The sequence below is a fragment of the Oreochromis niloticus genome, linkage group LG23 (genome assembly GCF_001858045.2).
Source record: "Oreochromis niloticus isolate F11D_XX linkage group LG23, O_niloticus_UMD_NMBU, whole genome shotgun sequence".
Taxonomy (NCBI): domain Eukaryota; kingdom Metazoa; phylum Chordata; class Actinopteri; order Cichliformes; family Cichlidae; genus Oreochromis; species Oreochromis niloticus.
In genome coordinates, this window is record NC_031986.2 from 24,844,295 (window position 1) to 24,868,067 (window position 23,773).

General features: G+C 41.4%; 2 protein-coding genes across 8 annotated transcripts in view; one reads left to right on the plus strand and one right to left on the minus strand.

Annotated features, from left to right (window-relative positions):
- Positions 1-14,411, plus strand: part of agap1 (ArfGAP with GTPase domain, ankyrin repeat and PH domain 1) — a 170,149-nt gene extending 155,738 nt beyond the window's left edge. For all 7 annotated transcript variants that reach the window (XM_025902797.1, XM_025902795.1, XM_025902796.1 and 4 more), the window contains 2 exons: positions 8,314-8,569; positions 8,662-14,411. In XM_025902797.1, coding sequence (XP_025758582.1) covers positions 8,314-8,569; positions 8,662-8,871 — 466 coding nt within the window. In that variant the 3' untranslated portion in view covers positions 8,872-14,411. The remainder of the gene's footprint in view (positions 1-8,313; positions 8,570-8,661) is intronic.
- A 3,050-nt stretch (positions 14,412-17,461) lies between these two features.
- Positions 17,462-21,511, minus strand: gbx2 (gastrulation brain homeobox 2). The gene is made up of 3 exons (XM_019351764.2): positions 20,353-21,511; positions 18,788-18,946; positions 17,462-18,746 (listed from the first exon to the last, which is right to left on the minus strand). Exons 1-3 carry the CDS (start codon positions 20,870-20,872, stop codon positions 18,406-18,408), a joined length of 1,020 nt encoding a protein of 339 aa, XP_019207309.1. The 5' UTR covers positions 20,873-21,511; the 3' UTR covers positions 17,462-18,405.
- Between the last annotated feature and the right edge of the window lie 2,262 nt (positions 21,512-23,773).

Sequence of the window (23,773 nt, forward strand, 5' to 3'; positions counted from 1 at the left end):
GGGGTTTGTTTTGGGGGAGGGGTTTGTTTTGGGGGAGGGGTTTAGTTTGTTTTTGTGGTATCCTGATTGCTGAGACTTGGGAGAATTGTTTTAAAAGCCAAAAATCTGAAATGTTAGCCTAGCGATAGGAGTATGTAGACGTCTTAGAGTTAATATGACAGCGTGCAGGCTTGTTACATCTTGATCAAAGAACCATTTGTCCAAATATTATTTATTTATGAAAGAATCAAGAGGTTTAATCTCTGTCTGCAGACTTTTGATTCAGATAAAACATGTATGCTCTTTAATTGTCAAAAATACTGAATATAAATATATGAAGAATGTGATCTGGACAAATTCAAGGCATCTTCACATGTGATTCATGGCCATATCATCGTGATCTCGTCAGATCTGAGAGAAACTTCATCTATCTGTGAACCAAATGGGCCAGACGTCAGTGCCAAAAAGGTGCTGTTATAGCCCAGATATCGATTTTTTGCTGGAAATTGCATTTTAAAAATTGTGAGAAGTCTGATATTTGAGGACAAGACAATTACCCTTTCACAGCTTTGAATATGCTATTAAAGGGTAAGGAGTGTCTTCTCCTTGGATTAAAGGTATCTTTGGGAAACTTTCCCAATAGGACTAGTGTTTTCCTGAGAATAAGGAAATGAAGCTCATGTCAAAGTTTCGTACATGGTTCAGAAACGAGTTAACATTCCTGATTTGTTCGACAGCTACAAATTAAGCAGACTTTGTTCTTGTTGAGTCATCCTGTTTCTGATTTATGATCTACCTCCAAGATGGTGTCGGACCGATTTGTTTCCATTGTCCAGTTCTGGTCATGACGAGCTAACGTTGATGCATTCCTGGACTACTATCATTGTAACATGCAGTGGATTATCAGTTTTCTTTTACACTAGAGAAGACGCCCCTGATATTTTTACCTTCCTGCTGTCTCTCACTCCTTGGGTCTCTTCCTTTATATCTGTGGTTACTTCTCCTTTTCCACCTCTTTTTATGAAAACTCCCCCTTTCCTCCCCCCTTCAGTATCTGTGCAGCATCACTGGAGCATTGCGTTTCACCCCAGAGATCAGCTTCCCATCGGTTTGCTCCATTTCTCCTCCACCTCTTCTCCCACTCTTTCTCTCCTCATTTGCATCATCTCTGTCTCTCCTGTCCGAATTAACCCCTCCATATCTGTCTAATACAGTCTCATGGCTGACTTCAGCCCAACTCACCCCTCCCTCCCCCGCACAGAGACCTTTCTCACCCCACCACCCTCCCTTTAATTATCTGTGCCTATCCAAGGGCAGCTAACGACCAGCTAGAAAGGCTAATTGATTTCAGCCTCTTCTCTTCTTCTTTCGTCTCATCTTCTCTTTTCTGCTGTAAAATAAAACAAAGCACGCACCTTTTCTGCATGGATTTAAAGCAGTATTAGTGGCTCATTTTGCTCCTCACCTTGTTAGAAGCCCCTCCATTTGACGGTGATTTATCTTAAATGCACATTAGGTCAGGCAGCTAGCTGATGCTCTTATCCACGCTCTATCTATCTATTAATCTATTAATTAGAGGGCTAATTAGGCCAGAAGAGAAGCCACTGACACCATGTCACTCTTAACCCCGTTTCCTACCGCTCATTACCACACACACACACACTGACACACGCACACACACTCTGTAATTAATGACGGGCTTTAACAGCAGCGTGGTGGCTCATACATCTCAGCTCCTCTCTGCAGGCTGAGCTGAGCTGGAGAATCCTCTTTTTATCTGCATTTAACTTTTCTTTATTTTTACTTCATGCATGAAAAACTCAGACAGGACTGTTAGATATATGTTTAACCCCCTAAGCCCTACTGGGTTGGACTTTTTGTGCTTTACAGCAATGTAGAGATTCACAAAGGTGCTGGAAACACAGGTTTTGGTCCACATTAACATGATAGCGTAACACAGCTGCTGCTGATTTGTCGGCTGCACATCCATGATGAGAATCCTCCGGTCCACCTCATCCTAAATGGTTAGCCAGTGTTTTTCCAATCTTTTTTTTAAAATTTTAGTCTGAATTTTTCTGTTTAGCTGACAAAGGGGGCACCCATTTGTGGTCTTTTACTTCTGTACTCCACCTACTTCAGGGTTTGACATGCTCTGCTTTCAGAGATGCTCTCGGTGGTTATTTGAGTTACTCAAAGTTTGAGTTATTCTCCTCAGACTTCTCTCAGAGAAATGCTGCTCACTGGGTATTTTCTCGTTTTCAGATCATTCTCTGTGAACCCTAGAAGTGGTTGTGTGATAAAATCCTGGTAGTTCAGCAGTTTATTAAATGTTTGGACCAACAACCAGGTGGAACTAGGTGTGTTCAAGGTGGAAATAACATCTCTTCCTCATTCTGATGCCCCGTTTGAACATCACGTCCCCTTGACCATATCTACCTGAATACATTGAGTTGCTCCCGTGTGATTGTCTGATTTAGATATTTGCTTTAAAAGCAACTGGTGAACAGGTGTATCGAACAAAGTGGGTAGCATATTTTAGTCATCTGGCATCCAGACAGTATATTTGCAGAGGGGAAGCCTCAGTGAAGCCAAAACAATAGAACAGTGAAAGAAAAGATAGCAAACAGTGACAGTTTAGCCCTCAGGACTGTTTGTGGTGATTTTCTCGCTGGTAGAATTTGAGACAGATTAGAAAGGAGTATTGACTTTGAGTATCAAAGTTTTTTGTTGTTGTTTTTTTTAAGTTGAAATGGCCTCACTTCTGGTTTTGTGAGGTTCTAAATAAAATTAGTCGTCAGATTAATTTTCTACTTGTTCTACCCAACAAATATAAATATAAAAGAGGATAAGATACATTTTATTTACGAAAGGAGCCCAATTAAATAAAAACAGGAAAAGATGAAGATTTCAGTAAACTTGATGTGATACAGAGTTAATAAGTAGAAGTCTTTGCTCTTGCTTCCATCAACTGGATTCAAAGTGTTCATTTCTGCTGTTGAAGATCCATCGGGCTCTTTCTGGTGTCAGGTCTCTTCAGGTTTTGTTTGGTGGTAATTATGGTAATTAGCCCGGTGTGATTATCGGGGTGTGTGTGCTGGTATTCAGCTCTCTGTCAATGCTGTGTTGTGGGGTCGTGGGCAGATGACCCTCTTAAACACACACACACAGAGCGGTGGGGGGGCAGCTGGTGGGACATCCAGCGGTGGTCGGTCACTCGGTCGGGCCTCTGGCTTTGGCCGGGCAGGAAACTCGGTGTGTATGTAAACACAGCAGGACAAAGCGGCCGCTCAGGGGGAACATTGACTCACACACTGGATACACGCACACACACAATGAGAGGTCTCCAGAGCTCAAACAACAGACAGGAAATCGGAGAAGCACAGTGGGCCCAGTGTGGCGCCCTGAGTGACCCCCAAACAAAATCACATTCTGCCCCACTGTCTCCAACAGAGACCAAGACCCAACACCACAACACAGCCGCTGATGGAGCTGTCAATCAACAGGTCCACTCAGCAGCATGCAGCAGCTACACTAAGACACAAAGCCTCTCGAAAAGTTTATCATCCGTATAACTTCAGATTTTAAGTTTCCATCAAGAAAGTTGACTCTGCTGTTTTAATCTTATGTTTTTCACTGCTAGCATCAAGACAATCCAAAACACTAACTTAAAGGTTTTTATTTAAATCATTTAATTGTGATTGCCATGTTTAGCCAAAGGGATTCTTTCATTTTGACCAAAAAGACAGCAGGAGGTGACAGAGTTGAAGGTGCTAACTTTGTCATTGTTAGTGACCAGGATGGACAGGATTAGAAACGAGTACATTGGAGGGTCAGCTCAGGTTAGAGAGGTGAGGCTGAAATGGTTTGTACATGTGCAGAGGAGGGAGGGTGGATAATTGGAACTGCCAGCCCAGAGGAAAACAGGAAGACCTCAGAGAAGATTCATGGATATAGTTAAAGTGGGTGAGATGGAGGCAGATGATCTGCTGTAGCGAAGCCAAAAGTTGAAGGAGTTAATGTTACCAAGTCACACTGCATTTTTTTAACTCGAGGGTCAAGACATCATACCTCACTGGTCACATTTCAATAGTAGTAGTAGGAAAAAAAAGGTTAATTTTACTCCATCGTACTACCTAAAGTACAACTCGGTGCCTGTTTTTTTTGCACTTTAAAACAGTGCTGACAGACAGAGCCTCGTCTATTCTGTGTGTGGCTTATTTAGCAAGTCACAGATGCACAACAATGGTCATAAAGAGTAAAACTTCTACAGTTTTACACTCGCTGGATTGCAAATCAAGTCTGGTGTGACTTCTGCAACTTTCCAATTTGGAAATTCAACTTGATGGAGCGTTCTCACTGAAAATTCCAGCTTTCCAACTTGTATCTGGTGTTTGTAGCTTTGTACTGAAAATCTAAGTCGTGAGAAGATTTGAAAACCTTGTTAAAAACTGCAGATTCTATTAGAACAGGACATCTGAGGTGAATAAAGTCTGGGATAAATTTAGATGCTATAGCTTTTATTAAGAACAAATTAGCAGACCAAACCACAGACCAGTGATGCCATGCCCAAAGCCATAATAAAAATTAAAGTAGCATTACAGCAATGAAACGGTGAAAAAATGAACCACACAAAGAGATAAACAGGGACAGCCCACATGAGATCCTGTGAAAACGGCATAAACTGAAGGTCAGAGTCGTGTTCCTACTAATCGTCCGACATGAGCTCATTCAGGAGGAGCTCGAGTTTGTGTGAACAGAGCAGTGAGGACAGTAGAAACAGTAGATGCATGAAGGTTTGTTTCCTCTGGCTGGTGCAGTTTTTATCATTTAATTTAACTGACTGACACACACAAACACACATTATAACCCCTCTGGGCTCTGCTTGACATACTTGCAGTGTGTGTGTGTTTTCCTGTCACAAGTGATCTCACCGGGACTCATGTTTAATTATCTACCCAGCATGCCTTGGTGCAGGGGCACAGCTCTTTGTCTAATGGGATGTGAAAAGAGAGACACACACACACAGATTAACACACAAAATATGAGCACGTACATTCAGACACATGTTAACACATAGTGTCACACACACGCACACACACACACGCTCTGTGTGGTTAATTAGTGCAATTAGCCTCTCCACTGTCCAGAGCTGTGTGTTTTCAAGACTCGTTAGCTCGTGATGAAGGAGAGTCGCTGTTTACTGCGACACACACACACCAAACACGCAGCCAAACAAACAACTACACATATGCTAAACAATAACCGAAACAAGCGACTCATACAAGTAACAAGTCAATAAACTCACACGCTAAAAACTCTCCAACCAAAACACAAACCAACAGGAAGAATAAAATGCAAAATCAAATGTGCAGTAAACAAACCAAAGAACAGAAGCTCAACAAATAACCAAACGCATATAAACATACTGTGAACAAACTACCAAACACTCCATAAACAAACACCCGAACACACCGTCAATAAACCAGCAAACAAAACCTCAATAACCACTCAAACATAAAGTAAACAAATTCCAAATACATAATAAATAGACCACCAAACAAACTGAAGAACCAAAAGAATGCTAAAGAAAAAACAAAGAAACAAATAGGAAAAGATACAATTCAATTCTTATTTATATAGTGCTAAAATCACACCAGCAGTTGTTTCAAGGTGTTTTATACTGTACAGAGAAAACACCAACAATCAGATGACCTTATTAGCAAAAACATGGTGACAGTGGGAAGAAGAAAACCCTTTGGACAGGAAAAAATCAACAGCAGTACCAAAATAAACATAGATTCTAAAGGTTCAAGCTTCTACCGAATAACCAACTATATTCAGAACCAAAACAAACACAGTAAACACATCCAGATCTGTGTGCCTGAGGTGACCACATTCTGTCTTTGACATCAGAAAAAAAAATGGCTTAAATTAACTGTCTGGAGCAGTCTGAAGTCCGGCCTTTTGGCTCACAGGGATGACTTGTGCATACACGCCGAGACTTTTTTACCAACGTGGTGCCGGTGCTCAGACCAGAACCGGCTACACTTAAAAGCACTGGTACAGGCACCAAATTTGGCACCACTGACAAGAGTGGGCTTTATACCCCAACACCTCACTGGGTTGTCAAACCTGTTTTGGTTCTCAGGGGGCAGTAATACAGAACTGAAGCTGTGTTGGTGAAAAAAACAGGTACAGGTTATCTAAAAAAGCAGTGATGCTGGTATTTCAAGGCAGTACATTGATATATATATAATGTGTTTGAATGTAAATGACATGTCATTTCAGGACATGTCAAGGACACCATTGGGTCAAAATACTGGTGAAGACCTGCTTCAAATAATACAAAATCTGTCGTGCTTCTTCTTGAAGCCATTCAGAAAAGAACAGTTTGAGTCTCTTTGAGCACCTAGGCTTGAGCCCTCTTCTTCTCTGACTCACATCGGCTCTCTGCAGCCCCTTAGCAACTCCGGTGGCGGGGGAAGGCATGCGTTTCCTGGGTCCAGTGGCCTCACATTTCCTCCCCGTCCTCTGGAGGACAGAAGGCCAGAGCCCTGCTGAGCACACACACCAACAAATATAGGCAGACACACACACGCAGCGACACCTCCAGGCTTTGTCCGGGGGCTGTCGGCCGTAGTCTGGAGCCCAGCCTCCCTACTCTCTCTCTAGGCTGGGGCAGGAAGGGAAAGCCCCCGGGACATTCCGTGATGCTAGCCACCGCCACCACACCCCTACACACACACTCACACTGGTATCCAGGAAGAGAGTTAATGAGATTCTGCAGGTTCCCACACTGACTGAAAACTTCTTTTTAAAACTTCTAACGCTCGCTGTTCCCACAGTTTGTCTCCCATCAAGCCTCCCAGCATCCCCACTTTACTCCACACACTGCACCAAATTTCATAATCACACAGATTCTTCTATCAGGAGACGATGGGTTGAGTCAGAGTTTAATAGGTGACTTAAGTGTAGAAAGTGCCGTAATCACAGTTAAGATCCAAGAACTGTTGTAGGTCCAAGGGTGAAGAATGGAAAAGCAAAGAAAACAACTTTGTTTGCATGATTGTGTGCAGAAATGGTGGTTTGTGAGAGATCAACAAGAGGTCTGCAATAATTTTACTAATGTGACTCAAGTAGAAGAGGCACTGAAATTGTGATTCTATTTTCTAATCTGTGATGTTTTGAAGTGAAAGACCTAAAGAAGCAAGAGTTCCTGCTCAAAAAGCAGGTGCATAGAGGCCAAAGTGACAGATGAGTTGGGTTAACTCAACGTAAAGTGTTCCTTTATATACTCTGTCATTTTAACTTGGTTGGTTGCTTGAGGGTTGAACCTTGAACTTGTTAGAGTGCCTTTGAACGTGTAAGCATTGGATCACTGTCCATGTATAAAGAGATTTGTTTGAGGCCCATAGCATGTAGCTGACAGCTGATCACTCGAAGACACTCTGGTTGCATATTTTGTGCCCCATCATCTATCAATCAGCAACATCCTTCACTCATGCTGGCATTCACATCAGTCCTTTGCCTTGCTGACTAAAGACTTCTCAGTTATAAGTTGGTAGTCGATGAGCGTGCAAACCCAAACCAAACAACAGAAAGTCGAGGCTTCACTATGTTACTATGGTTATGGTTCAGTTCACTGTTGATATCAAAAACTACCTAACAAACAATAATCAAAATGAATCCAATCGAATCTAAACAACAGTCAAACCAAATTTAGATGAACGATTATTTGGGTGCCAGTAAAAAGTGAGTGAGGCAGTAGGAAGAGTTTTTAACCTCTACTCTTTCTCCATTTCCTGCAACCTCCCATCTCATCCCCTGAAGGATGTGTTGTTACTGGATGAGAATAGAGTAGAGGGGCAAGGGAGGAGGGGGGACAGCTCAATATCTCTTCCCCCAGGGCCGTTCTGCCCCCCCACACTCCCTGCTCTCTGTCCTCTCTCTGGACTAATCCCAGCAGGCTGAATGAGCTGCTGTTTACACGGAGGGATTAGAGCAGAGATTAGAGCGATCAGAGCTGTGGATTAGACAGATCAGCAGTTAATAATACTCGATTGGCGGACAATGCATCCACATCCCTTGGCCTTTTACCACGTCTGTCCCTCTGCCTCTCGCTGTGTCTTATTTTACACTCGAAGGAGGGTTTAAGGATCATTTAGGGGCAAAAAACGCTTGTTTAGTTGTTGTATTAAAGCTAAATTTACGTCCAAATCAAAAGCAAAAAAGTCTGTTTACAGCTTCGTTTCGGGCAGCAATATGACACTTCATGCTACAGCCATTAGATAGCTGTCAGTCCTTAAAGGTGTCTGTTTCTGTTTTCACCATCAGGGAGGAGCGTGAGCGCTGGATCCGGGCAAAGTACGAGCAGCGTCTCTTTCTGGCGTCGCTGCCCTGCACTGATCTCCCGCTGGGCCAGCAGCTGCTGAGGGCAACCGCTGAGGAGGATCTACGCGCCGTCGTCCTCCTGCTTGCTCACGGGTCCCGACAGCAGGTCAACGAGACCTGCGGAGAAGGAGATGGACGCAACGCGTTGCACCTGGCCAGCCACAAGGGCAACGTGGTCATCACGCAGCTCCTTATCTGGGTAAGAAAAAACAGTGCTGGTATTCCAGTAATTCTGGGCTTTAATGACAGGAGATGATTGATCACTATCCCTCTCTCTGATTCTTTCTGCAGTACGGCGTCGACCTGATGGCAAGGGACGCCCACGGCAACAGTGCAATGGCATATGCTCGCCAGGCCAGCTGTCAGGAGTGTGTGGACACACTGGCTCAGTATGGCTGCCCAGATGAACGCAACCCCCTAATGGCCACACCCAACCTTTCGCGGCGCAACACCAATCGCAACAACAGCTGCAGCAGCGCTGGCAGTGCCGCGCTCATATGACCAGACAGTTTCCTGCGATGACTCTGAGAAAAATAAACAAACTCCGATTTGGGAGTATCCTGAGCGTTTTATTTTGGGAACCACTACTTTAGCTTTGCCCACTTCACCTGACAACCACCAGTAAACTGATCACAGGTCAGTGGTTACGCTGCGGCCAGGCGTCTGTTTGGGAGAAGAAGTCTAAAGCATGCTGGGAAACATAGCCCATGATAATCAAAGCATTTTGGGAAATGGTCACACGACTTGTGCAGGTCAATGAGTTATATTGTACCTCATCGCACAGCCTCAGATTTCACACTACAAAGGCCAGTTCCCGCTCAGACTCAACAACAAAGTGAACTCAAAGCATATCATCTTCTGTCCACAACCTGAAACTGTGAGATCAAATCAACAAGAAGGAAACTGAAGTCTTCGTATCTTCTTTGAGGCAGCCACCCATCAACATAATCTTCATTGCAAATCTCTTGAGGACTCTTTACGACCTCTTCACCTCCTTTCAGCTGTCATTTTTTAAATTTTCTGCAAACCAACTGGCTTTACACATTTTTGTTCTTTTTTTTTAATGTGAAAAAAATCTTGATGTTAAAAAAAAATATCAGCTTAGAGGTAAAACATAAGTGTGATAGATCGCATGTCCTAGACACTTTTTCTACTTTAATTTAAGGCATTTTTCTCGACTGTGTATATTGTATCTCGATGTGCATTGCTGGACCAATGGTTAAAAATGCTAACAGGGGAAGGGTTTTTGTTTTTCCATTTTTTAAGCTATCGGGTGTATAAAGTCATTAAGTGTACAGAAGCTCTTGCCAGGCTCAGGGACTGGGGACTGTCGATCGTCAGCGCTCATTGTCTTTTTTCCCAGCGAGTTCTTTAGATGAAACAACCTGTTTTCACTTCACTTAGTTCAGACTACATTCAGATTTTTGTCAACACTCAAGTTGCTCAAAGTTGCTGGCTTCACTTAATTGGTTGGATGCCTAAGGCAGCTAACCAAGAGATTGATTGGTGGCCCTCTGGCAGCCACTGGTCACTGGTTAGCAACTGGTCGCTAGAGGTTGCTGGCAGTCACTAGGTGGTTGCAAAGAGGTGTACAGTGCTGTACTGAAAACCTTCTTGCAATTGCTTGGAAGACTCTCCTTGTCTGCAAACACTGACCAACTACTTGCCAAGCGATAGTAAAACAGCAAAGGGTGCGACAAAAAGCTGGAAATGGGGACCATTCGGCTTCAACGTAAAAGTTGCACTTTTTGAAACATGTTCGTTGCTTTATCCATTAATCACCATAAGAGCAAACTGGTCGATCGAGCGGTTGAACATTTTGCTGTATGTTGCCGATAGTTTGTGGCACAAGGTTTATAAATTTGGTTTGTAAATTTGGTTTGCCATCCAGATCCTGGCTCAGCTTGGAATTAACCTGCTGATGAGCATCTATATGTAGGATTTCAAACCTTTTCTTATGCTAAAGGTTTTATCGTCTGAACTGAGTGAACTGTAAGCATCTTAAACCCAAACCTGGTTTACATCCTGATGAAAAAGCATTTAATCTGAACTCTGTCCCTGAAGTTAATTTTATTAATGTAAAAAAAGTGGACAAGATACAGAAGCAGCTGTCGGAGCAAAAAAGGGAAATTATTGTCTTCAGGTGTTTCTATTTTTCTTTTTTCTTTTTTTAATGTTTGCTATCTGTCCAGACACAGTGATGGGGAGACGGTTGGTGGTCCCTGCCATCACCGCCACTTTTTTATCTATCCCGTCCAATCAGGCAGTCTCCCTGATCTGCTCAGCGAATCACTAAGAAGGGCTTCTTTTTCTTCTTCTCTGGTCTGAAAACGTCTTTGTTGTAAATAATCCTCCTCTCTTTCTCTGTCGCTTTCTCTCTTTCATTCGAAGCATCATGTAAATTAGAGAACACAGGAAGTACTTAGAGTATGTGAGGTTGCAGGGTGGAAGTGGTTTATTCTAATGTGTTGTAGTATGGTTTTGGCTCTGTGCTTAACCATTCCGGAAGGAAGGAAAACCTTTGCAGGTGTCTAAACCTGTGGTTCCCAACATGAGAATCTTTACAGACTAAAGGGTCAACGGATGGTTTACAGCAAAGGAAATCAGAAAATACAGATCCAAGTTGCTTTGTTAATGAGCAAGAACAAACCCAAAGGGAAGCTTATAAAAAGTCTACATCTTCTCAAATTTAGGTCTACCCTGACTTTAACAAATGTGGTAAAAAATTAAGTTAAGACACAGTATAAAAGTGTTGAGTTTACATTTGGGGGCATTTGGGGCCACAATAGCACTAGATGTGGTTGAGTTTGAGTCAGGCTCAAATCTGATTATTTAATGAGCTTAGAAAAAGTCTACATCTGGTGAAGTTTTGGTACATAATACTCACTAAACTTGAATACATTTGACTCAAGACCAAGTGTAAATGTGGTGGTCAGCACTACCACCAAGGTTTGAGTCATAATGCAGTCAAAATGTGGATAAATTAAACTCAAGATCAAGTTTAAAGGCTTGATCGTTGACCTTTGAGCTTAGACTGTTACCAAATATGATTAAATTGGGCAACATGTGATCAACATAGAGTCTGGACACAAGACTATAGTTTATAAGTATTCTAGTCATAATCAAATTGGGTTCACAGTATTAACCAAATCTTTACATTTCTCTAATGGGCTCAAAAAGTTTACCAAGACTGGGAAAGATGAAATCTGGTAAACTCTAGCTTAAGTCTAAAGCAGGTTGAATTTTGTTCCAGAAAAAGACCAAACAGGGTAAAGCTGAAGCCGAGTATAAATTTAGTCAGATTTTAGTCTACAATTTAGAGTTTAAATTTAAGGTCTACTAATGCTAAATTTAGGGCAATATTTTTACCACATGGGGTTATATTTCAAGACTGAGTCTAAATGTAGAGAATCTTTGGATCAAAACTGAGGCCAAGTTTCAATGTAGACCAGATCCAACGATATGAGAAAGTCATGGCCAAGCCCTAAAGAGTCTTACTATCATGCATGGAAAAAATGAACTGTCATAGAGCTAAAAGGAAAATATCATTACCTACACTTATGAAAGAACATTCAAAAAAGTTAATCTTCAGTATAAAATTCCACATTTCCCAACCCTTTACCACTTGACACTTCATTGATAATGAGAATATTTTAAAGACTCTGATACAAACACATGGACAAAGACAAACTGGACAGTGGACGGCATACATTAAGACTACCCTGAATGTTTACGCATGTGATTACATTTGTCCAATAGGTCTGCATGGCCATTAACTCTTAGACAAGATGAAGTTTACTTCATACTAGCCCTTATATTTTAAAATCAGCATGAGCTAGAAATGTTGGGAACCACTGGCACAAAGGTCCATTTGGATTTAATGATAGGGTTGCAGGTTAATTTCAGGTGTTTTAAAAACCCCTTTCTTAATCTTGGCGATATCGATTTTTCCGTTGGTTGTTGAAATGTGTATAATGAAGGCCTTCAGATGAAGATAGTTGGGGAACTAGTATCCCAAACTCAACATTTATGTGATGATTCAGACAGTATGCTGCTCCTCAGCTCGGATCTTCAACTTTCTCCTGTTTCGCCCTCTAATGTAAATGTTGCTGCAGCGGTTGAGTAGCAGCTCTCAACCCGACTGTGTATCCAAGCAATATTCATAAAAATCTTCACACTCACATCCTAACTTTGTATACTAACATTGCTTTAATATTCACATGAAAACACAAAAACACACTGTAGAAATGGAAGAAGGATCAAAAAGCAAGAAACAAATGTTTTTCTATCAACATGAACACATTTGTCCTCCTTTTGCCTTTTTTGTTTTTGCACGCCTGCCTTGATGTTCCTAATTTTTGTTGTTGCTATACGTGTCACGCTCCATTTTCCTTACCAGTCATCTTCAAGATGCCGTTTTATTTCCTCTAAATGACAAACCAAGAGTTAAACTATTATTTTTATTGGATGATTTTAGTTTGTTTTCATATCTGTCCCATCCCACAGCTGTCCAGAAACAGGACAGGGAAAAAAGACGTCCATTTATTTATGACAGAAATGCACTAATTTACTGATTTACTTCATCTATCTTAAACACAACTCTTTCTACCATCTTCCTTTATGTTCTGTCATTAACTGACATTGGCTTTTTCTAAGCGGTGGCGGCTTCAGGTTGTTTCCTTCAGAATAAAATTGTATTTATTTTATTTTAAAATCGTGTGAGCAGAAAAATTTTAAGTGTAATTAATAACAATGCTAACTGTAGATAGTAGTAAACAAACTAACAAGAGCATTGCGCTAGAGTTTCCGTTTACAAGCGCTTGTTAATGCAACTAGAGATCAGTTAGCTGGTGATAGCTAATAGAGAGGAGGTGAACATTAGTTGTCACTTTGCTGCAGATTTATGCTCATTCAGGTTTGAGACTCAAAGCTAAAATCGAAAAATTGCCGAGTCATCTGTCACCTAAGCTAACACCTAGCAGTGAGCAAGACAGCATTGTTTTAGGTTAACAGTGCATTTCCCCTTCTAAATATTAATGAAATAAATAGTGAAATAGGGATAGAGAAACAAAACATCGAGACTCATAAGCTGTAGATATGTTAACTGAACTAAGCTAAGTGAGGGGAAGAGGGGCATAAGCTAAACTTCCCACCATAAAAACGCAAACTGTGACAAACATTGTTTTAAAAAAGATTTTCCCAGCTTCCAAGTAAACAATATAAGTAGTCATTTGCTTTCCATTAGAAGCTTAGCAGAACATGAAAACAATATGTGGATAATAGAAACATGGTGTGAAGAGCAGCTAGCTAAACTCTGCTAGCAGAGCATATGGGGTGCTGTATCTCCTTGAATATGAAGACTTGACTCTTCACAGATGTTTCTGTTGTTCGCGTTCACATTTTCTTAGTCTCATAATTGAGGAGAAAACATGGAAAATATCTGTTTTTGTGTATATTTTGAAGCTAAAACATGCTGTGAAGCTCCAGCTAGCGGTCAGTTAGCTCAGTGGCCAGTAGCATGGCGCAATATGTTTCCTAGCTAGGATCTTTCGGCTGAAGCCGCCTGCGTGTAGATAAATTATGTTATGGTAACTACGTTAATATGTCTGCACTGCTCTCGCCACCACCGACACTTGTACATAGACATCAACAGAACGAAGAAATAATATGGTCAATGTCTAGTTGTGTTACCTCATGTAGCCTCCTTAACCCCACCCAACTGGGCTGTCCACTACATTATTTATAAATGCACCCCTCGAGGAAGACTCGGCCCCCTTAAACCTACATTTTTGTATAATTTTCTCCATCCACTTTTTATTATTGTTGTTCTGATTTATCATCCAGACACATTATTGTTCTTATTGTCACTGTTAATCTAATAATTATTATTATTGTTGTTGATGTTGTTGTTATTATTGTTATTGAATTTTTGTTTGATGTACAGTACTGTTGTATGAAAATTCTACCTAATACAGAGTCTTCTACTGTAATGTGTCTCTTTTCAATAAAGACAAGAATAATGCTTCTTATTATAACCTGAAGTGTGTGTGTGCGTGGTCAGTGTTTTTGAAGTGGATGTCTTCGATATTTAGGCATGTATTTCATATTCTGTTTTCATTTCCTGGTCACACCTGTGGGAATTTTACTTTGGTTGATGTTAGTTTTCTCTCTTTGTGGTGTAGGAAGTGGAGAACGAGCATTACCACAATGTAAAAGTATACATAAAACCACATAAACCACTCTGATGTGGTACTTTACAAAGTTCATTAGTTCTGGTTAGCTCACAAATCATTAAAATGATGAAACAAGTCAAAGTTTAAGAATTTTTCTTGGTCTGAGTATTTCATAAACTGCTAATCTAAAGAGATTTTGCCCCACAACCATCTCTGAGGTTTGCAGAGAATGGGCCAAAAGAGAGAAAATGTCTAGTGAGCGGTGGTTCTTTGGGAGAAAATATCTTTTCCCAGGTTAGAGGAGAATGGCCAGACTTCTTTGAAGGCAACAGCAACTAAAATAACCACTCATTGCAACCACAGTATGTAGAAGACATCACTGACCACACAACATGTAGAAGCAGCAGAAGACCACAGCGGCTCACAGTTCCAACTTGACAATAGAAGATAACAATAAATGTTACCTGGTCTGATGAGCCTCAGTTTCTGCTGTGACATTTAGATGGAAGGGTCAGAATGCAGTGTTAGATTTACACCAAAATGAGGCTTTACTTCTCACCACTAAGGCAGAAATTTTTCAGTTGTTGGATATGTACCTAATAGACTTTTTAGCAACTTTCGTCCATTGTTACAGGATCTTCATCAGCAGGTGACACTCAAGCAAAGTCTCTTTTTGTTTATTTTTACTCAAAAGTCAAGCATTGTTGAAACACGAAATTTATTTATTATTCTACAAAAACCTGACAATTTTTGAATGATTCAAATTTAAAATTAGTGATTTTTTTAACTGGAGTTTGTAAAGAGAGACTCAATCATGTTAAAAGTTTTAACTTCGAAAAGCTAAAGTAAACATTTTCCAGAGTGTTAAAGATTTAGAAATCTATATATTTGTTGTTTTGTCATTATTAGAAACTCACTTATTTGTTTTCGGTTATTGTGGGATGGAAATCTAACATGAGAGAAGGAATGGGGTTGTTTTTTTAAGTCCTAAAAAGAGTTTTTATTGAAAAAGAAAATCTAAAATTGGGGATTTTTTCAGTGGGAGTTTTTAATGAGAGAATCTGTCAGCTTTTCCAAGGGCTTCTGGGAATCGTTTAATTTTATTGTCGTGGCTGTGGACAACAGAGAGGTGACAGGAGGCTCAGGGATCTCCCTGTGGTGACCATCACAGAAGAAGAAGAAGGAGAAGATGCGTTTTGGCCTCTTTGACGTCAGGATTAATCAGCAGGAGCTGAGCTGCAGCCGGGCGAGTTGGTGTTAATTCAGGGAGGCGGGGGTAGCTGGGCTGAGGCCGATCCCCCCGGGTCTCATTTATCAGTCGCCTGCGACGGCTCGAGTTGATTACAATTTGCAAAAAAGAAAAAAAGTCATTAGAGTCGCAGGCAGCGCTGACTGTTCACACTGTGCAGGGTCCAGTCCGGATTTAGGTTTCTGTCGCGTTACTCTGAGCTCACATCTGGTTTTTATTGACACTTAGAGTCACATTAAATCAGAATTCCTCATCCACAGCTCTGACGTCACGACAATCTACACAATTCAGCAACGAGTGAAGACAGAGCCTTTACCTCCTCGCTTATAACCAGGGTCCATGTAGAAACTGTAGAATTTAAGCGGAAAGCTAACGTTAGAGCAGAAAGAAACTAGATTTAAAGATGCAGTCATTCATTTAGATTTTGCTAAATTGCTAATTGTGGGTGAGATGATGGATTTGATTTAGGCTGCTGCACATGAGAACATTTTTTCTGGTAAAGAGTGTGACGGTGCCAGTATTTTGAGGAGTAAAAGTGTCGTAAATGCCCCTTGAAATTTCCCGCATTTCTGTATAAAAACAGACTAAGTAAACGTTAAATTACTGTAATTTCACAAGTGAAAACAACCCGAAGAACACTTGTTATTTTCTTCATTAAGAGTCTGAAATGTGCAATAAATTTTCATTTTATCAATAAAATATAACTGAAAAGGCTTCAACATCAAAAAACATCACGGACATCTGTATCCACATGTTTCCTCTTCTTCAAGCCACCCTTAAAATATTCCCCTTCTCAGATCATGTTTATAGATATGGAGATTATTTTTTTAATGTGATAATAGGCCTAAACAGCGCATGCGTCAGTGCGCACAGGTGCATCTACATCCAAACTGACTCCTGAGTTTCACTCTGAGGATTTAATTTTGTTTAAGGTAAACTTCACAGCCAGTCAGGACGCAGTTTCTGAGACCAGGCGAGGACGTGAGGCCTCATGCCGACCCCCACCCCAGCCACCATCGCCGCCACGCAGGCACGTGCTGCTGGTGGGATGACGTCACGTTCAGGTGAATTTCTCCTCTTTTTTTTTGTTTAGCCGCTGATGTTTTAGGATAACAAAAATTTGTTTCCCGGAATAAAATGAACATGATGGAAACCCACGTGACCACCTGTGCTCTCGGTGGAGACGCCATGGCGCGCTCCCGTTTGCCTGAAACTTTGTTAATCAGCTATGAGAACGCGCAATTCAGTCCGCGCAACAGGCTGAAAACATAAACACACAAGTTTAACGACATTGTAATACTGTTTTCATTTTTTAACAATTAAAATTTAAAGTGCACTCAAACTGCAGTTTAAAGCTAATTATAAATAAATAAATCTTTATCCTAGTTTTTCTGACTCATTTCAGCTTTGTTGCGTTTCCTTCATGTCTGAAATCAGTTTTAAGGCCTTCAGAATAAATAATAATAATAATCCAGACATTTATTTTGTAAAAAATACAAACTTCCGGCCTTGCTGTCATTGATGATGTTGGTAAAAAAAAAATGTCCGTGTTATTTATTTATTTAGTTTAACTAAAGTGGCAGGAAGATGAAGATGATTCCCGGGCATGAATGGAGACACTGCAGCTGTTCAACATCTGGTCATCTTTTAATTCACACTTTAATTCATCTTTTTTTTTTTGTTTCTCGTCACAAGTTTTGTGTAAATAAATTAGCAGCTTCATTCAGTCCAAACAAACAGAAACACACGACTCATCTGCTTGGTCCCGGAAGTATGTACATGTGTGGGTAGGAGGGGAGGGGGTGTGGGTTGATCAACATGTTGCCGAAACAACCCGTCAGTCTGAGTCTTCCTCCTCCTGCCGCAATTTTCTCTCTGTCTCTTCTTTTGTTTTTCAGGTGTGCTTTTGTTTATTTATTTTTAACTTCCTGCAGAGAAGAAGAAGTCCGGAGTCAGCCTCTGCAGTCAGTCGGGTTCCTACTTTGTGGAGATGTCCTCAGTGTTTTATGATCAAACCAACTCCGTTCAGAAAAAGCGGAATTTTCTTGAATCGGTGCCGCAGTTTGAAAAAAAAGAAGAAAAAAAAATATCGCACCTCTTTAAACAGTGATGAATAATAATTATTTTCAGATTTAACTTTTTATTTTTCCTGATTTCTCACTTCAATGATGTAAAATTATTTTATAAAAATCAAATGAAATGTAATAAAAAAGATAATTATTATCGCAAAGATATCCCAAAGGTAAAAGCGCTGCAGTGAGAAGATTTTTACAGATTTTACTTCATGAAAAATATTCACGTGATTATTTTGAATTATCCTCCTTTATGTTTGAATTTGTCACATTTTCAGATCAGTTTTATTCACTTCATTTGATATTTTTTCTTTTCTCTAAGCTTCGATGAAAGAAATCTGTTAAAATAGAAACTATAAAAATAATAAACCCATCACATTAAACTCATTCACGTTTCTTTCTTTTCTTTTTTTCCTTTTTTTAATGAGTTCTGCGATTTTTGAAAATCTTGAATCCGGTATTTTCACAATAAAACAACACCTCCCCCCTTAAACGCGGCTCGCGGCCTCTCAGTTCGGCCTCGGTCCTCCCGCTTCTTCTTCTACGGTCTGGCCTGCTCCATCTGCTGGTGCTGACTCCTTATTGCGAAGCGGCTCACGTGCACGGGGATGGGCACCACTATTTTGGGGTTCCGGGACGGCTCCCCGGACTTGTTGTTCACGTTTCCAGCCTTCACGCGTTTCCACTTCGCGCGCCGGTTCTGAAACCAGATCTTCACCTGCACTTCGCTCAGTTTGAGCGCATGCGCGATCTGGGAGCGCTCGGTGAGGGACAGGTACTTCTTGCAGTGGAACTCCTTCTCCAGCTCCAGCAGCTGCTCGCTGGTGAACGCCGTCCTCCTCCGCCGGTTCTTCCCGCCGCCTCCGCCCCCCGCACCTCCTCCTCCCGTCCCGGAGCCGCCGGGGGCCCGTGCAGGTGCGGACCTTCATCCAGACCTCCCCCTCCTCCGTCTCCGTCCTCTTTGTGGCACATGGAGGTGAGGTTGTCGTCCGAGCTATAGTCCAGGTCGCTGTCCATGGAGAAGCTCTCGTCCTTCCGGCCGCACTCCTCCTCCTTGGAGTCTTCTTTGCTGTGTGCTCTGACTGTGAGGAAGAGGAGGGACACACAGCATCACCAGTGAGACCAGGACAAAACCAACGAACTTTATTAGTTTAAGGCAGAAACAAAAGTGACAAAAAGTCACCAAAAATATTTAAACGTGCTTCTTCCGTTTTCCCCTCTAATTTCACATTTTTTTCCTTTAAAAAAAATTTCAGATTATTTTATTCTGTATAATGAATTAAGCGACCCAATAAAATAATTTTCTCTCACAATCTGCACTTCTTATTCATCGCAAAGTTTAATTTACAGCTATTAAATGTAAGAAATGAGCAAAAATGCGCATTTAAGATTTCTTTAAATGCTCCGCGTGTTTGGAGGGAAATCGATTAACATGCAAAAGCCAAAAACTTTTATATTTTTCTAAATATGTTAAGAAGAAAAGTTCTGTGAGAGATATGTTAGGAGGAGGTGCTTTTAGAATAATTAAATATGAGGTTAGATTTACATTTTTAAGGCGAAACTGTGACGTGTGGGAGCTGAAGGGGTGAGGAGGGCGGTGGCTGGATGGGGGTGGAGGTATGTGCGTGGTGGGGTTAGGGGTGCAGTTGTCGTGTCTCGTGTCAGTATCCATCATGAGGTGAGTGCGGCTCCAACGAACGCGCTCTGCGGGGATTTTTTTATTTTCACGCGTAATTACGCACGGAGCGTCTCCGCGCGGCCTTTCCCCCTGCGCCTCCCTCTCAGCGTGACACTCTAAGGTGTCAGAGAACATCACAAATAAGGGACCCGAGAGGGAACAAATGTGTTTGTTTTATATGAGGAAGCAATAAAAGCGGTGGCGCAGGATTTTTTTCCTCCCCTGTCAGTAAACATTCAAATCAGGATGATTTATCGGCGAAGACAGAAATCAATCAGAATAATTTCAATAATTATTCAAGATTACCCACATGGATCCTACTTTTATAAGAATTGTGAAGTTTTTTTTTTAATTAATTAATTATTGTTGTTATTATTATTATCATTACTTTTAAGGCTTTAAAATGTTGATTTGCAGAAATTAAAAATGTGCGCTGGGCCTGCGAATAATTCCCGAATAATTTATTTTGAAAACGCAAATAAAAACGTTTAAAATCACTGAAGAAAATCAGATTTAAATCTCCCAGTTTCTTTTTGAAAATCCTCGTTAAGAAGCAGAAAAATATATATATATTTTTTTTAGTTAATTTCTTGCTACAATAATACAGATCAAACCTGGACGGTTTTTGTTTAAACACGTGAAACTCTGTAAACAATGAGGAAATATTCTTGCGTTTCAGCTTCATTTATTTCTCATCATAGCATCTCATCAAACGAACTAAAGTCTTTAAAATTAGGATTGTTTTCCTTCACTGAAATCAGATAAAATGATGAATTCTTCAGCGGGAAACGGGATGAGAAACCCGCCTACCTGTGGATGCCTGTACCGGCGTGTCCGTGTCGTGGAAAGCCGGCAGCGCCGCAGACTCCTTCCCCTGCAGGAAGCTCTTTCCGTCCTCCGCGTCCAGCCGCAGCTCCTGAGCTTTGTCGAAGACCGCATGCAGTGCCTGAGATCCGAACTTCCTGGCTGCCTCCTGGTGCTGCTGGGATGGGGAGAAGCCGCCGGGGAGCGAGGCCATGAGGGTGGAGGTGAGCGCCATGCCCTGCGTCAGGCCCTGCGTCAGGCTGGAACAGAAGCCGCTCTGCAGGCTCGGGATCTGGGGGTGCGGGTGATGTCCGGTGGGGAGCGCCTGTTGGAGGCCCGGGGGTGGCGGTGGGGGCGGCTGGAGCACCACCGACCGGTATGGCATGAACATCGGGTACCCGGTGTAGACGAAGTGTCCCGGGCTGGGCTGAGGAGGCCCCCCGATCAGAGAGTCGATGCTGAAGGCGGTGGTGCTTCCGAGTGGCCGCTGCATCACCATGAAGGACGGACTGAACGCTGCGCTCATATGAACGACCGCTGGAGCTCGGAGGAGACCGGAGAGGAGTCGCTGCGGGCGGAGGAGCCGCGGGGGTCACCGCCGTTGTGAGGAAAGCCCACAGAGGCTCAGAGGAGCGATAATCCCAGCAGAGAAGAGCATCCCATCAGTGCGGCGGAGGAGAGAGAGTCCCTAAGAGGAGCCGAGGGGAGAGAGAAACACTTCTTCCTCCTGATTTTAGTTTCCACACAAAAATCAAAAAAGAAAACGAGAGAATCCACTGTGCGTGTTTCCGCTCCTCGCACTGACTCACAGTGCGCACCTCAGGGTCCCGCGCCACTCCACTTCAACTTGACCGGACCCGGTGTCACAGCAGCGGGCTCTTCTCCCTCACTCATCCGCTGACACGGTGTGGGTTTGTGTGTGTCCTCGATGTATGTGTCTGTAAGCGTGTGTGTTTTTTCACCCACTCGGCGCGCGTCCAGCAGTGTTTTGGATTTAAATTGCGCTCCCCTCCGTTTAATTGCGCTGCCTTCTCCGAGAGGGCTCCGCCCCACTCCCCGCGCTCTACGCGCTGATTGGCTGGCTGAGATGACGTGACAGGGCGGCTTTGGTATTCTGGATGAATGGCAATTACACAGAGTGGAACCTCGGGCCATTTAGGCCCGAGAAAACACATCATTGTAAATAATAAGCTACAGATACAGATCATTTAAAAATCCGCATAAATCACCAGATAATAGTGATCCGGCCAATAATCGGAGCTCCTGAGCTGCAGGATTTATGTGCACAGTGATGTTTAGAGCCTTTTTGTAGACACAGAGGAAAGATGCTTTAGTTCAATTCATTTTTTTTCTTGGACATTCATCAGAGTGTTGTAGCTGCTTCATGTTCCTCCTTGAAGGCTGGACAGCAGGCTTCTCTGGCTGAGAGTTCAAAGCCTCTTTGATGGCTGACATTCACCTACATCTGTGATGACATCCATCCTTTCATAACCAAATCATATATGTTCGTTTTTAAACATTAGATGGCGGAAAATTTCCTTTTTTTCTGTGGAGGGTCAGATCAGACTGCTGGCATAAAGAAAGGTTTTCTGTAAAGTGTGCTAAGAATTCATTTTGTAATTTGTAGTTTCACCCGATGGCGGCAGTCTTGTCTTGCTGTTTCAGCACCTAAATCCAGACACTATGATACAGAGGTTTGTCTGTTTGTCTTGTTGTCATATCACACTGTAATGCTCCAGCACCTTATCACCAGGTTTAATGCAGAACAGCACACTGAAAGAATATTTAGGACTAAAATATTTTTTATTATATCTTTTAAGAGGTCATAAACTTTCATCATTTGCAGTACATATATTCAAGACTAAATAAGCTTAACGTGATGCATTGTATTCATAAAATGGATCATACAGTGTAGTGCTAATAATCCCAAAGAGTTTCGGATGCATTCAAAATTGAGGAAAACTGAATAACTATTAGGTCCACATCTTTTTAATTAAATTATCAGTTCTGCAAATAAAGATATACATAAGCCCCCTGATAAGGATGAACCATTTTTTAAACACCAGCTCATTTAAAAGTTAAACCATAGAATACAAATTGTTTTTAATTGTGCATGTTCCCACTTGGTGATTAGGTGAATATCAAGTTATATGCAGATGATGATGATTTAAATTACAATCCTGCATGTTTGCACACGTTTCAATAAATCAGAGTATCATCTGCATATAAACTGACATTTACCTTAATTCACACAGAAAGCCCCCACATAGAAAGCTGTACAATTTAAAAAACAAACAAAAATAGAGTCGTATATGGAGCTTTGTGGAAGACCACCACTTAGTAAAGTAAAAAATAACAGAATATAAATCTTAAATCCAACTAACTGCGATTTTTGATGCTGTGCTCCTTTAAATGAGTGTTGGCAGAAACTAATTTTCTTTCTTCTCCTCTCATCACAAACAGCTTCTTCCCCTGGACCATTCAGACTGTTAACAAACACTATTTCCCCCACACCCCACTACCCGCCCACTCATGTCACCAATCTGAGCCATGGTCTGAGTAACCCTCATCACTCATGTCACTCACGCACTACTACTACTAATTTTGTTTCATTTATTCAGGCCATAGCTGTGGGAACATGGCTCACGTAGGTGGTGCTGTGAGTGACCCAGTATGAGTTAAGTAGCACTCTCAGCACTCATATGAATAAGACCTGTATAAATGATAACTGCTCTAAGTTGTACATTTGTCCTTATATTATTGTGGTCTTTTTAAAAAAGATTAAATACTTTGTATAAACACAACTCTGAAAAATAACTGACAAAAGCTCAATTAAACTTTATTTATTAATTTTTAAAATGAGCAGCTTTTCATGATTCACCAGGTGGAAGCACCTCCCACAAACAGGACTTATATTCATACACATTTTCCATCTATTTGTATAGTTTCAGCAAAGTGATAAAAGAAATGCTGTATATACAAGTTTTAAGTGCAAGTACTTAAAATTATAGCTATGATATTATTATATTACATGTGTTGGAAACAAACGTCCATGCAAACAGAGACATTTCTGTATCATTGTTTAAGTGTTTGAACAGCGAGACAGCTCCGCCACCATCTGGTCAGACTGTGAATTATGACACTTCTAGTTATAATTTCTATTGAGCAGTTTATTAAAATTGACACTGTTACACATAATTTAGATATTTTTTTTTTTAAAGCAGAACAACATTAAAGACAAAAAGTTTGAAGAATAATTGGATTGATGGGTGAATTGTTAAAAGAAAATAAAAGAGCAGTCTCTTTGAAAGGTCCAAATAGCTTCACAGCCCCTTGGCATTGATTTTCCTAGTGATGAATGTGTTTTTCTAAATGTATTCCCACATTTAATGTTTTGTTTGTCTCACACTTTGTTCCAAAATCTCTC